Source organism: Mangifera indica, chromosome 14 (genome assembly GCF_011075055.1).
Source record: "Mangifera indica cultivar Alphonso chromosome 14, CATAS_Mindica_2.1, whole genome shotgun sequence".
NCBI classification, from domain to species: Eukaryota; Viridiplantae; Streptophyta; class Magnoliopsida; order Sapindales; family Anacardiaceae; genus Mangifera; species Mangifera indica.
Window position 1 is genome coordinate 5,645,458 of NC_058150.1, and position 12,052 is coordinate 5,657,509.

Sequence of the window (12,052 nt, forward strand, 5' to 3'; positions counted from 1 at the left end):
AGCATTCATGCAATAGATTTTTTTTCAAAAATATTTTAGAATTAATAATTCATATCAATATATTTATATAGAATAAATTCAAGAGAAAAATCAAATGAATTCCGTGTTATGGTCAAAACTTTGAATTTCAGTTGGGGAAAAGGTGTATTGGGGCAGATCCATTGAAGATGTCAATGGTCATTTCCTTGGGCAAAGCTTTGATATTTCTTCTGGGAGAAAAGTCCGACTCTTGTTAAATTGGATGACAGGTTGGATTTAAAATAAACACGTTACCCTGTTGAACAATAAATTTTGTTCAAGCAATTATTAATTATTGGTGTTTGTCTGTTTTATGGTAAGTCATATTCAGACTTTATAAATAGGCCAAAGGACTATTTCCCACCCAAGGTACATTACATTCTCAAGTTTCTCCCTTTTAACTATGAAAATACCAAATATCTACCTATGAACTGTTTCAAAAAACAGATTCAAGAGCAAAATCATCATTTTATTTGTAATATTAACAGTAAATTAAAATTTAATCCCCGTTTCACCCCCTGCCCCTAAAAACTAACCATTTCCCCCTAGGCCAAGTTTTGAAAAATAGCATTCTCCCCCCTAGCTTTTAGTTTTCAATCCCCGACACCAAATCCAAAGCCATCGCTGACGACGAAGCCTTCCCGACGCATCACCATGCTCCGACGGCCTCTCTTCTCTCCTCTGGAACACCGATCGACCCAGATCTGGCGAAGACGACGACCTGAAATTTGAAGAGCTTCATCGTCTTCGTCTGGGAAGACGAATGTTGAACGTCTTCCCACATCTGGGCTGTCGAACGTCGTCGTCTTCGTCTTCCTAAGGTCGTCATCATCGTTTGGGAAGACGAAGAGTTTCGTCTCCCGATGAAGAGCTTCGTCTCTCGACGAAGAGTTTCGTCTCCCGACGAATCTCTTCAAATTTCAGGTCGTCGTCTTCGTCAGATCTGGACCGATCGACGTTCCAGAGGAGAGAAGAGAGGCCGTCGGAGCATGGTGGCCCGTTGGCGATGGCTCCGGATTTGGTATCGGAGATTGAAAACTAAACCCTAGGGGGGAATGCCATTTTTCAAAACTTGGCCTAGGGGGAAATGGTTAGTTTTTAGGGGTTAGGGGGGGAAAAGAGATTAAAGTTTAAGGCGTTAGGGTTCCGTTAAATTTAACTGCTCATGGGTAGATATTTGGTATTTTCATAGTTAAATGGGAGAAACTTGAGAATGAAGCATACCTTGGGTGGGAAATAGTCCTTTGGCCTTATAAATATTCCAACAACGCTCAGACAAAGATGATTCAACGGAAATAGATGGTGATGGCAGCAGATCAGTGGGAGAGGAAGATTTCTGTGAAGGCTGATGATCGGTTGAAAATGTGATTGTCGTTGGAAAAAGAAAAGAAAAACTCTAAATCAGAAATAATTATTTTTTAAGTATTGAATAAAAAAATTATTAAATTTTTTAATTTAAAAAATACAATAAATTTTTATTTAAATAATATTTTTATGTTTAATTTTTATAATAAATTTAATAAAATAATAATTTTTTAATTTTTTAAAAATTAATCATTATAATTTTGTCATTTCACCGAACCTCTTGGGGCATAGTTCTTTGGCCATTGTATAATAATAATAATAATAATAATAATAATAGAGGCTGCAAAGCTACCGACAACTCCCAAAGTGCTGTTACTGTTTTCTAAATTTTATATGGGCCGAATAACTATTTCCCACCCAAACTACAATGAAATAAATTGTCACCCCTTAAATTTGGTAAATTTTTTTTTACCTATCTATTATCATAATTAATAGTATCTTACAATAAATGATATATAACTTATAGTATGATATAATATAGATAAAAATAATACATATTATGAGGTATATTGATTTAATATAATATAATAGATATATCGTATAATACTATATATATTCTATGATAATATACAAATTATCCATATACTTTTAAGAAGAAATAATGATATAATAAAGGTATATACGAAATTTTTTAAATTTGTAAAGTATTTAAGATATTTTAAAACATGATAATATATCTATTATAATTTTTTATTGTTTTATTAATTAAAAATTGCATCAAAAAATATAATGTAATACTATATTTTATATATGATTAAAAAATTAGATTTTTAATATATGATATGATATCCGATTTAATTATCATATTAAAGTACAATTTTACCCTTTTGTTATGCTAGATAAGAAGAGAGTTAATATCACTGAAATTCCTTATGATAATCCTAATATAACCAAATTCCATTTCCAGCCCTAATTTATTTTTGTCATTTTTTTTTTAAATTTCTTCTCGTTTCTAATTTCCTGCCTACTGGTAAACACTCAAGAGAGTTGAAAAGCACCTAGATACAGAAAAATAAAATCCTGAGGCCAAAGAACTTATTCCCACCCAAAGTTTTTGATGCGACTCGAAGTGCCACCCAAAAAGAGTCTCTTTTTATTGTCAGATGAAGATAAACCTCCGATATAAAGGCCGATAATTGGAGAAGAAGATGTTACAGTAACTGACTGACAGCTATAATATATTTTGATTATTAGAAAATGAAAAAAAGATCTTAAAAAAAATAAATTTTTCAAATTTTTGAGTAAGAAAAAAATTATTAATTTTGTAAATTATAAAGACAAATAATATAAATTATTAAGATTTTATAATAAAATAATAATTTTATCTAATATAACTAACGGTTTTAATTAAAATTAATAATTCATAAATAAGTATTTGAATTTTTAAAATCTCGTGGTGAGATTTTAGAAACACATCAAAACTTGAGTTGAAACAAGTGTTTTGGCCAAATCCTAAAGTAAATGTTTTGTCTAAAGTTTTGGGTTACGATTAGGGTGATGAGTCTCAAAGTAACAATCTTTCTTCTCTGGTTTTTGCTCTCAATTGTAGAAGTCATTCTTCTTAAGAAGAAACTGAACTCATAAAATTAAACCCGTAAAACCTTTTTGTTGGAGAAGAAACAACGATGGCAGAGCTTCAAGGTGAAATGACAACGAATTTGTGTACCGAATCAATCGATTTCTTACAACTTGATTTGCCTTTCCCGCTATATGAGTTTTTCAGACTCCACAAGAAATCATTTCTTGAGATAACAACGCACCAATTTTCAAGATTGTATGTTCATTGAGGATTCAAATGACATGTTTCTTATTCAAGATTTTGTTTCAGCTTATTCGTCATCTCCATGTCAAAAGGACGACTATTTCCAAGACATTGATGATTTGTTCTTTTTAAAAGACCTTGACTGAAATGAAGAGTGTTAGAGAAAGAGAGAAAACGATCAAGAAGAGAGAATGTAGGAGAAATTCTCTGTGGCCAGATTGTAGAGAGAGGGATTTGATTTCTTCAAAATTTTGCTACAATGTCACAAAATAAAGTACGGCAAAAGAGGGAATTTGTTAAAATTAAGATTGGATTTGATTCAAATCAATTTGAACAAAGTAAAACTTGTTTTTGATTATTTTTTAATGAGTTTGACTTGTTTTTACCTTGAACTTATCGAAAAAGAAAAAACACTAATTTGTATTTAATTCATTCTATGATTTAAGAGTTTATTATTAACTCGTACCTAGTTTGAGTTCTTATGAATAGGTAAACTTGATTTAAATTTGTATAAGATATTCGACTCAACTATCTTAAATAATATCGTTTTTTTTTAATTTTACTCTTTAAAAAATACGAGCCATACTTAATTCATGAGCCGAACATGGTCTCCGTTTGGGTTCAAACTTGAATTCATTTTCTCTATTACTCTCCATTTCGTATTCCGGTTAGCATTCGTTTATCTTGTGCTTGTGTTCGTGGTCGGATTCCGAAAACAAGCAGCCCTCGAAGATTCAGTTTCATCGCTCAACCATCCACCTTCTTCCTTCACCCTAATTCTTCTCTGTAATTGTCACAACAAAACCCACCTTAGAAAAAACTATTCTGAATCAATAGTGCTATTCATCACATCACCCAATTCCAGTACAATCTTTCTCAACCTAGACCCTAACACTACCACTCCTTACTCCCTCAAACAAACCCTTCAACACCAAACACGCATCCCAATCTCTCTTCAACATCTCTTAATTCCTTCCAACAATTCCACTTATGAAGATTCTACCCTTCTTTTCCATCTGGGCATTACCCCTTACTCAACTTTGACCCTCCACGTTCCTCTCCTTAGTGGTGTTGGTGGCACCACCCCTGCTGCTCCTCCGCCTCCCACTAACCAAGCCTCGCCTTGATTTCCTCAATTCGAAGCCGCCTCCCAATTATGTTGCCGGGTTGGGTCGTGGAGCTACTGGATTCACCACCTGCTCTGATATTGGGCCCTCCAGTGCGGCCCCTGACCTCCCCGACCGGTCGGCCACTACACTTGGCAGTGCAGCTAGTGTGGCTGGAGTGGGCAGAGGGCATGGGAAACCAGGAGAGGATGAAGATGATGATGAAGGAGATGATAGAGGGTATGATGAGAATCAAAAGTTCGATGAATTTGAAGGAAACGATGTGGGGTTGTTTGTAAATTCTGAGTATGATGAAGATGATAAAGAAGCTGACGCTGTTTGGGAAGCTATTGATAAAAGAATGGATTCGCGAAGAAAAGATAGGAGAGAAGCTAGGTTAAAGCAAGAGATTGAAGAGTATGGCGCTTCAAATCCTAAAATTACAGAGAAATTTGTTGATTTGAAGAGGTAATTGCATACATTGTCAGCCGATGAGTGGGATAGCATCCCTGAAATTGGAGATTATTCATTGAGAAACAAGAAGAAACGGTTTGAAAGTTTTGTGCCTGTACCTGATACATTGTTGGAGAAAGCCAGACAGGAGCAAGAGCATGTAACTGCATTGGATCCCAAGAGTAGAGCAGCTGGTGGAACGGAAACCCCTTGGGGTCAGATCCCTGTTACCGACTTGACAGCAGTTGGTGAGGGGAGAGGAACAGTTTTGTCATTGAAATTGGACCGCTCATCTGATTCTGTTTCGGGGTTGACTGTGGTGGACCCCAAAGGGTACTTGACTGATTTGAAGAGTATGAATGTAAAGAACCAGTGATGCAGAAATCTCAGATATTAAGAAGGCTAGATTGTTGTTGAAGAGTGTAATTCAAACAAACCCGAAGCATCCACGTGGTTGGATTGCAGCTGCCAGATTGGAAGAAGTGGCTGGGAAGATCGCTGCAGCCAGACGTTTGATTCAAAGAGGTTGTGAGGAGTGTCCGAAAAATGAAGATGTTTGGCTAGAAGCTTGTAGGCTTGCAAATCCTGAAGAGGCCAAAGCTGTGATTGCTCAGGGTGTTAAAATGATTCCTAATTCTGTTAAGTTGTGGCTACAGGCTGCGAAATTGGAGCATGATGATGTGAACAAGAGTAGAGTTTTGAGAAATGGTTTGGAGAATATACCTGATTCAGTTAGGTTGTGGAAGGCTGTCGTAGAGTTACCAAATGAGGAGGATGCTAGATTGTTGTTGCATAGGGCGGTTGAATGTTGTCCTTTCCATGTGGATTTGTGATTAGCCTTAGCCAGGTTGGAAACTTAACTTAATGCCAAGAAAATGCTTAATAGGGCTAGAGAGAAGTTGCCTACAGAGCCAGCCAGCAACTTGGATAACTGCTGGTCAGTTGGAGGAAGCCAATGGCAATACCAATATGGTGGGGAAGCTTATTGAGAGGGGAGTAAGGGCATTGCAAAAGGAAGGGTTTGTTATTGATAGATAGTGATGGATGAAAGAGGCTGAGGCTGCAGAGAGAGCTGGGTCTGTGGTGACTTGTCAAGCAATTATTAAGAATACAATTGGGATTGGTGTGGAAGAAGAGAATAGGAAAAGGACTTGGGTGGCTGACGCCGAAGAGTGTAAGAAAAGAGGGTCTATCCAGACTGCCAGAGCCATTTATGCACATGCACTCACTGTGTTTTTGACTAGGAGTATTTGGCTTAGGGTGGCTCATCTTGATAAAAGCCATGGGACTAGGGAAAGTCTAGATGCTTTATTGAGAAAAGCCCTTACCTATTGCCCATAGGCTGGTTCTTTGGCTTATAGGTGCAAAAGAAAAATGGCTTGCTGCGGATGTGCCTGCGGCAAGAGCTATTCTTCAAGAAGCTTATACTGCTGTACCTAATTCAGAGGAGATTTGGCTTGCTGCATTTAAGCTTGAGTTTGATAACCATGAGCCTGAAAGAGCAAGAATGCTTCTTGCTAAAGTAAGAGATATGGGTGGCACAGAAAGAGTTCGGATGAAATCTGCTATAGTAGAAAGGGAATTGGGGAACAATGCCGAGGAGAGGAGGTTGCTTAATGAATGACTGAAACAATTTCCTTCTTTCTTCAAGTTATGGTTGATGATGGGGCAGCTAGAGGAGCGACTTGGTCACTCATTAAAGCTAAGGAAGCTTATGAGTCAGGTCTTAAGAACTGTCCTAACTGTATTCCCCTGTGGCTTTCACTTGCTAATCTGGAGGAGAAAATGAATGGGTTGGGTAAAGCACGGGCAGTGCTCACAATGGCTAGGAAGAAGAATCCTCACAATCCAGAACTTTGGCTTGATGCAGTTCATGCTGAATCTAGGCATGGAAAAAAGAGGGAGGCTGATATATTGATGGCAAAGGCATTGCAGGAGTGTCCCAACAGTGGCATACGTGCACTGCATCAATTGATATGGATTCCTGTCCTCCATGCAAAACCAAGAGTGCTGATGCACTGAAAAAGTGTGATCATGATCCTCATGAAATTGCTGCTGTGGCAAAGATGTTTTGGCATGATAGGAAGGTTGATCAAGCTAGGAACTGGCCCAACAGGGCGGTTACTCTTTCTCCAGATATTGGGGATTTCTGGGCAATATACTATAAGTTTGAGTTGCAGCATGGAACTGAAGACCCCCAGAAGGATGTTTTGAAAAGATGCATTGCTGCAGAACCAAAACATGGTGAGAAATGGCAAACAATTTCGAAGGCTGTGGAGAATTCTCAGCAGCCAGCTGAAGCAATCTTGAAGAAAGTAGCTGTTGCAGTTGGCAAGGAAGAGAATGCTGCAGAAAACAGTAGACACTAGAGTATCTTGTATGCATGTAGTTTTTTGCACATGTTTACTGCAAGAGACTGATTTTCCCCACCTTCATTTTTTAGGTTTTTGATTATGAAATTTCAAGATCGATAAGGCATAATTGGAATACTGTACAGGCAAAACCTAACTGAAGTGACTAACTAGTACTTTTGACAATATATCTCTTGCTTATCATGCTATACCCAGTCGGGTGAATTTTTCTCGTCTTGTCATTGAAAATTTTATTGATCTACAAGAAAAAGTAAATCATTCGAGGTTATCCTGATTGATATGAAGCTCAAAGTATATCTTCTCTTGAAAAAGGTGGTTGCTGGGGTTCATTCTCTCCTTTAGGCCAATCCCACAAGCTTCTCGCTAATCTCCCACAACTTCCGTGCCTTCTCTGGATCACTGGCTTCTTGAGATAGCTGGTTTTCAAATGAAGAAGAGTTCTTGTTCCAGCTCCAGTAAACTCCAGATTTTGTTAGGTTCGGATCACTCACAACCTATATTAAAGAGGTCTTAATATAGGGAATTGTAGATATTACACATATATAAACTATAATTAAGGAGTCCCACTGACCTGTGCTAGCCTTTTTCCTGCTTCCTCTTCAGACACATAGCCTTTAGTTATGTACTTCTGGAAGGGAGGGAACATAAGCCTGAACAAGGGAATGTGCTCCCTGAACAGGCCTGTTGTAGCTATGCAACCAGGGTAGAGAGAAGCGAAGGTGATTCCTGATTCCTCATGGTAGCGTCTATGGTACTCTTGCATGGTAAGCATGTTGCAGACTTTGCTATCTTTGTAGGCCTTGGCACCATCAAATTCTCCTCCATCTATCATAGGCGAGCTGTTCAGTGCATTCAAGCCTCCTGCAAGACCTCGCAGATCCCCAAGGTTGGCCTTTGGAGGCACATTACCAGCTAAGGTGTTTGTGTTTCCTGAAATCCAATCCGTAGCAAAACCCCTCATTTAAAATCTTTCTACTTTTCTCATGACTTTCAGTCTCTGAATTATGCATATATATAGTCTTACACAAGACCAAAATTCCTGTTTTCTCTGAGAAATCTTGAACAATTATGCATTAACAATTGATAAAAACTTTGATTATTTTGTACCCCTGATCTCAAAATCTCTAAATGTTTCTAATTGACAGTCTATTGAAATATGGATTCTGGATCCAAGTTAGTACCTGTGATGGAGCCAACAATGATGAGACGCTTTGAGGGGTAGTCAGATTTTTTCAAATCATCAAGCAGCAGCCTTGAGAGGAGAAAGTGGCCAAGATGGTTTGTACCAACACTAAGCTCAAATCCTTCAGCTGTGTAAGATGGTTCCTTGGCAGTGGGTAAATACACAGCAGCATTACAAACCAGTGCATCAAGCAGCCTATCAGACCGTTGGAAGGTATCGGCAAATTGTCGTATACTGTCAAAGGAGGTGAGGTCAAGATGCATGACAGTATAATTCTCTTTATCAATGCCAACTGATTTAGCTGCCCTCTCAGCCTTGAGAAAATTCCTGCACGCCATAACAATGTGCCAATTTCCTGTATCAGCAAGTGCCTTGGCTGTGGCCAGACCTAGACCAGAGGAGGCTCCAGTGATTATTACATTGCCCTTTCTCAAAGTTTTTTTCGCATCAGGTGCAGCCTGTGTGACTGAAGGAGCTGCAGTAGCTATTTGAGCCTTAACAGTTACAATAGGTACCTCACTTTTTCTGAAATTCTGTAAGTGAAACCCTTTGGTCAAATAGATAAAAAAGGCAGACCTCACTGTTTTCATGGCAGATGCATTCTCTCAAGAAAAAGACATAGGTTAAATGTATATAATAAAACTATGTGTATCTATTTTGATTACTCAAATTAATATATTTTTTATATGTGTCATCATGTAATTGGATGATTATGAATTTAGGATAAAATAACATCTAATTATATGATAAGACATATAATTATGTATCTATTTACGCACTCAAAGTGAGTACACATAGTATTACTCAAAAGAATACTCATGTTTTTCCCTTACACCACTCACTGAAACTTTCTGCGCACAAAAGCGTTCCAATACAGGAAGAAAAAAATGGATTGATTAACGCACACTTTTAATATACAATTACGTATACTAATAATATACCATTATGTAATAAGATAATTTTGAATTAATTATAAAATAATATATAATTCCGTAAAGTTATGTTGTCTATATATTCAATTGTGTAACGAGAAGTGTATCCCTGTAGCATTGCTCTTATACATTTTAGCTACCTTTGTACTAATCTGAGAAGACTTGAACTCAGTCTTAAGATATGATGAGGTTGTGACTCCGAAGAAACTGCTCTCCTTGAGACAAACGGTAGACTTCCCCTGTAACACACAGAAGATAAGCGAAACTCATTTAAGAAAAAACAATACTAAAAGCTTTTATCTAGTAAAAAAGAGGAATAAGAAGAACAGAGAAAGAAAAGGGCTGATACTCGTAGCAGCTCACCTCTTTGTAAACGGAGGTAGAAGAAGGAAGTAAGGAGGATGTTTGGAGTGCCATGATTGTCTGAGCTCTTCCGACGTTGCTGTGTAAGAAGTATGGTTTTCACGACCTCCTTCCTGAAGCTAATGAATAGAGATTCAGTTTTGGGCTCAAGTTTTGTATAGATTAAGACAATTATTGGTTGCTGACTAGTTGGCCACGTGGATTCCATTAGCCAATCATAGTTTGAATTTTGGATTTCTTTGATATGTGTGTCCAACCGTGAACTAGCAAAATGGATCACGCTTCCAGAGTGTTCTGGCAAAACTAACGGGTTGGGCTTTCGGTCATAAATGTTTAGACAAGGCCTGCCTAGTCATTTAGTTGATCCAAGAAAATGTCATTTTTGTTGGTGGTTTTCGTGAGCGGTTTCGGTGCCTTATAAAAATATCAAAAATCAAAATCGAAACCAAAACTAGAACTAGAATTAGAATTAGAATTGAAATTAAAATTGTTCGATTCCTAAAAGCAGTCACCAAAACCAAAACCTGTTATGATCGGTTCCTACTTAGAACCAAGGTGGTTAGTTCCAACTCTACCTGGAACCGACTTGAGTTAAAAAATGTTAACAAATTCAACCCAAGTTTGTGCAATACTTCTAGTCAATGAACCATGGATGCAGGTTTCCATGGCCCTATAAAGTTTTTCCTCAATCCTATATTTCCATTGACTTTGTAAATACTGTGTAATCTGGATACTCTAATCTTCTCATGCCTTCCCCAAGTTGTATGAGCAACGGCTGACTTAAATTTATCTTTAAAAAAATTACGTCCACTCAACCAAAATAATGGTAACCGACTTTTTCTTGCACCTATCCCAAGTCTAGTTTGTGCTTGAGAGGACCGTAGCTTTCACATCACTTTCAATGGCAACTTCCATGGCAGTCAAGTCAAAAAACTACACCGTATCATCGACGAAAAATGAATAATTAGAAATGACAAATATTTTGATTTATTTATTAAGGTTAAACATTTTTTTTATTAATCACCGGCATCATTTCAGAACTTATCATTTCCTAATGGTCGTGAGATTATTTTCCACCTAAATTAACCCATATTAATTATTAAGAATTTAAATATTTATTTATAAATAATTAAAATTAATAAAATTAGATAAGTTTTAAAAATAAAATTTTTATTTTTTTAGTATTATATTAAAAATAATAAAATATTATCTATATCCTCTAAAGATTAAACTTTGAAATATTACATTTTTTTATAAATTTTTTTTCATTTTCAATGTTATTACTAGTCAGGTTCTTTCTCTTCTCTTTTTTAAAGTCAATAACCTCATAAACAACATCTTCATCATTCGATGAAGAAGAATTATATTTGTCTCTAAAAGAAGATGATTCGTCTTCTTTCTACGACCAAGAATATTTTTCGTTCGGTTATCAATATCCAAAAAAAGAGAGAAAAATAAGAAAATATAATAAAAATATAATATTTTAAAATTTAATCCTAAAAAAATATTAATTTTTTAAAATTAAAAAATAAATAATTTTATTTATTTTAAAATTTTATAAATAAATATTTAAAATTTTAATAATTAACTAATATTAATTTAAGAATATAATAAACAATAAGTCGTTCAGCCTTTTCTTTATCTCTACTTAATTCTCGTGCCGTCACAAATAAGAAATGTACATGATCTCATGGGCCGGTGACTGACCCCACCCTTCTCATCTATTTAATTTCCATTATTGTTTGTTTTTCTCCACTGAGCTATCTCTAGATATTTATGGTTGCTCTGCTGAGTCTGATTGTCTTTATTTGTTTATTTATTTATTTTTCGATTAACTTATCTGCTTCAAACTCTTCTGCAAATTTTAATCTGCACTGAAATAGAGTAAAATTATATATATATAAATTTGTATTTATAATTATCAAATTAAATATTAAAATTTAATTTTTTATATCATCGATTAAATATCATATGATATAATTTTTAAAAATAAGATAATAAAAAAATAATTATTATTTTAAAAAAATCATAAATATTTTTAAAAGATTAAAATTTTTTATATATACCTTTATTATATTATCATTTTCTTTAAAAATATATAACAATCATATATATTATATTTTAAAATATATAATATATTTATTATATTATATTAACTTAATATATTTTATAACACATATTATCTTTTATTTATATTATATTATAAAACATAAATCATTTAAAAAAAAATGGTTATACTGATAAAGATGTAAACGTTAATATCTTTCGTCAGTTTACTTTTGGACTTGGTCGGTTTGGCTCGGTTCCCGAACAAGAAAAATTTATCCTAGGAAGACAAAAGGGCTAGTCACCTTACCACATACATCTAACGATTCTCGTTCCCAAGGATATCTGCATCTTCGTTTTGGTATGCGAATAAGCATTATATACTGCTGAATGATTTTGACGCTTTTGATATTAAATAACATACGCCAGATTTAGTGGAGCACACGTCATCT

The 12,052-nt window shown here is 35.4% G+C and overlaps 1 protein-coding gene and 1 pseudogene across 1 annotated transcript; one reads left to right on the forward strand and one right to left on the reverse strand.

Moving 5' to 3' along the window:
• The first annotated feature begins 3,738 nt into the window (after positions 1 to 3,738).
• On the forward strand, positions 3,739 to 7,185 carry LOC123196567 (annotated as a pseudogene).
• LOC123196190 (protochlorophyllide reductase-like) lies at positions 7,107 to 9,708 on the reverse strand. The gene is made up of 5 exons (XM_044610101.1): positions 9,555 to 9,708; positions 9,332 to 9,430; positions 8,258 to 8,792; positions 7,648 to 8,006; positions 7,107 to 7,570 (listed from the first exon to the last, which is right to left on the reverse strand). Exons 1-5 carry the CDS (start codon positions 9,606 to 9,608, stop codon positions 7,415 to 7,417), a joined length of 1,203 nt encoding a protein of 400 aa, XP_044466036.1. The 5' UTR covers positions 9,609 to 9,708; the 3' UTR covers positions 7,107 to 7,414.
• Positions 9,709 to 12,052: the final 2,344 nt, after the last annotated feature.

Excerpts from the sequence above, each read along its gene's own strand:
- LOC123196190 (XM_044610101.1), bottom strand. The coding sequence starts at position 9,608 with ATGGCACTCCAAACATCCTCCTTACTTCCTTCTTCTACCTCCGTTTAC. Across the intron at positions 8,007-8,257 it reads CATTGTTGGCTCCATCACAG|GAAACACAAACACCTTAGCT; the intron begins GTACTAACTTGG and ends ATTGGATTTCAG. Across the intron at positions 7,571-7,647 it reads CAGGAAAAAGGCTAGCACAG|GTTGTGAGTGATCCGAACCT; the intron begins GTCAGTGGGACT and ends TCTTTAATATAG.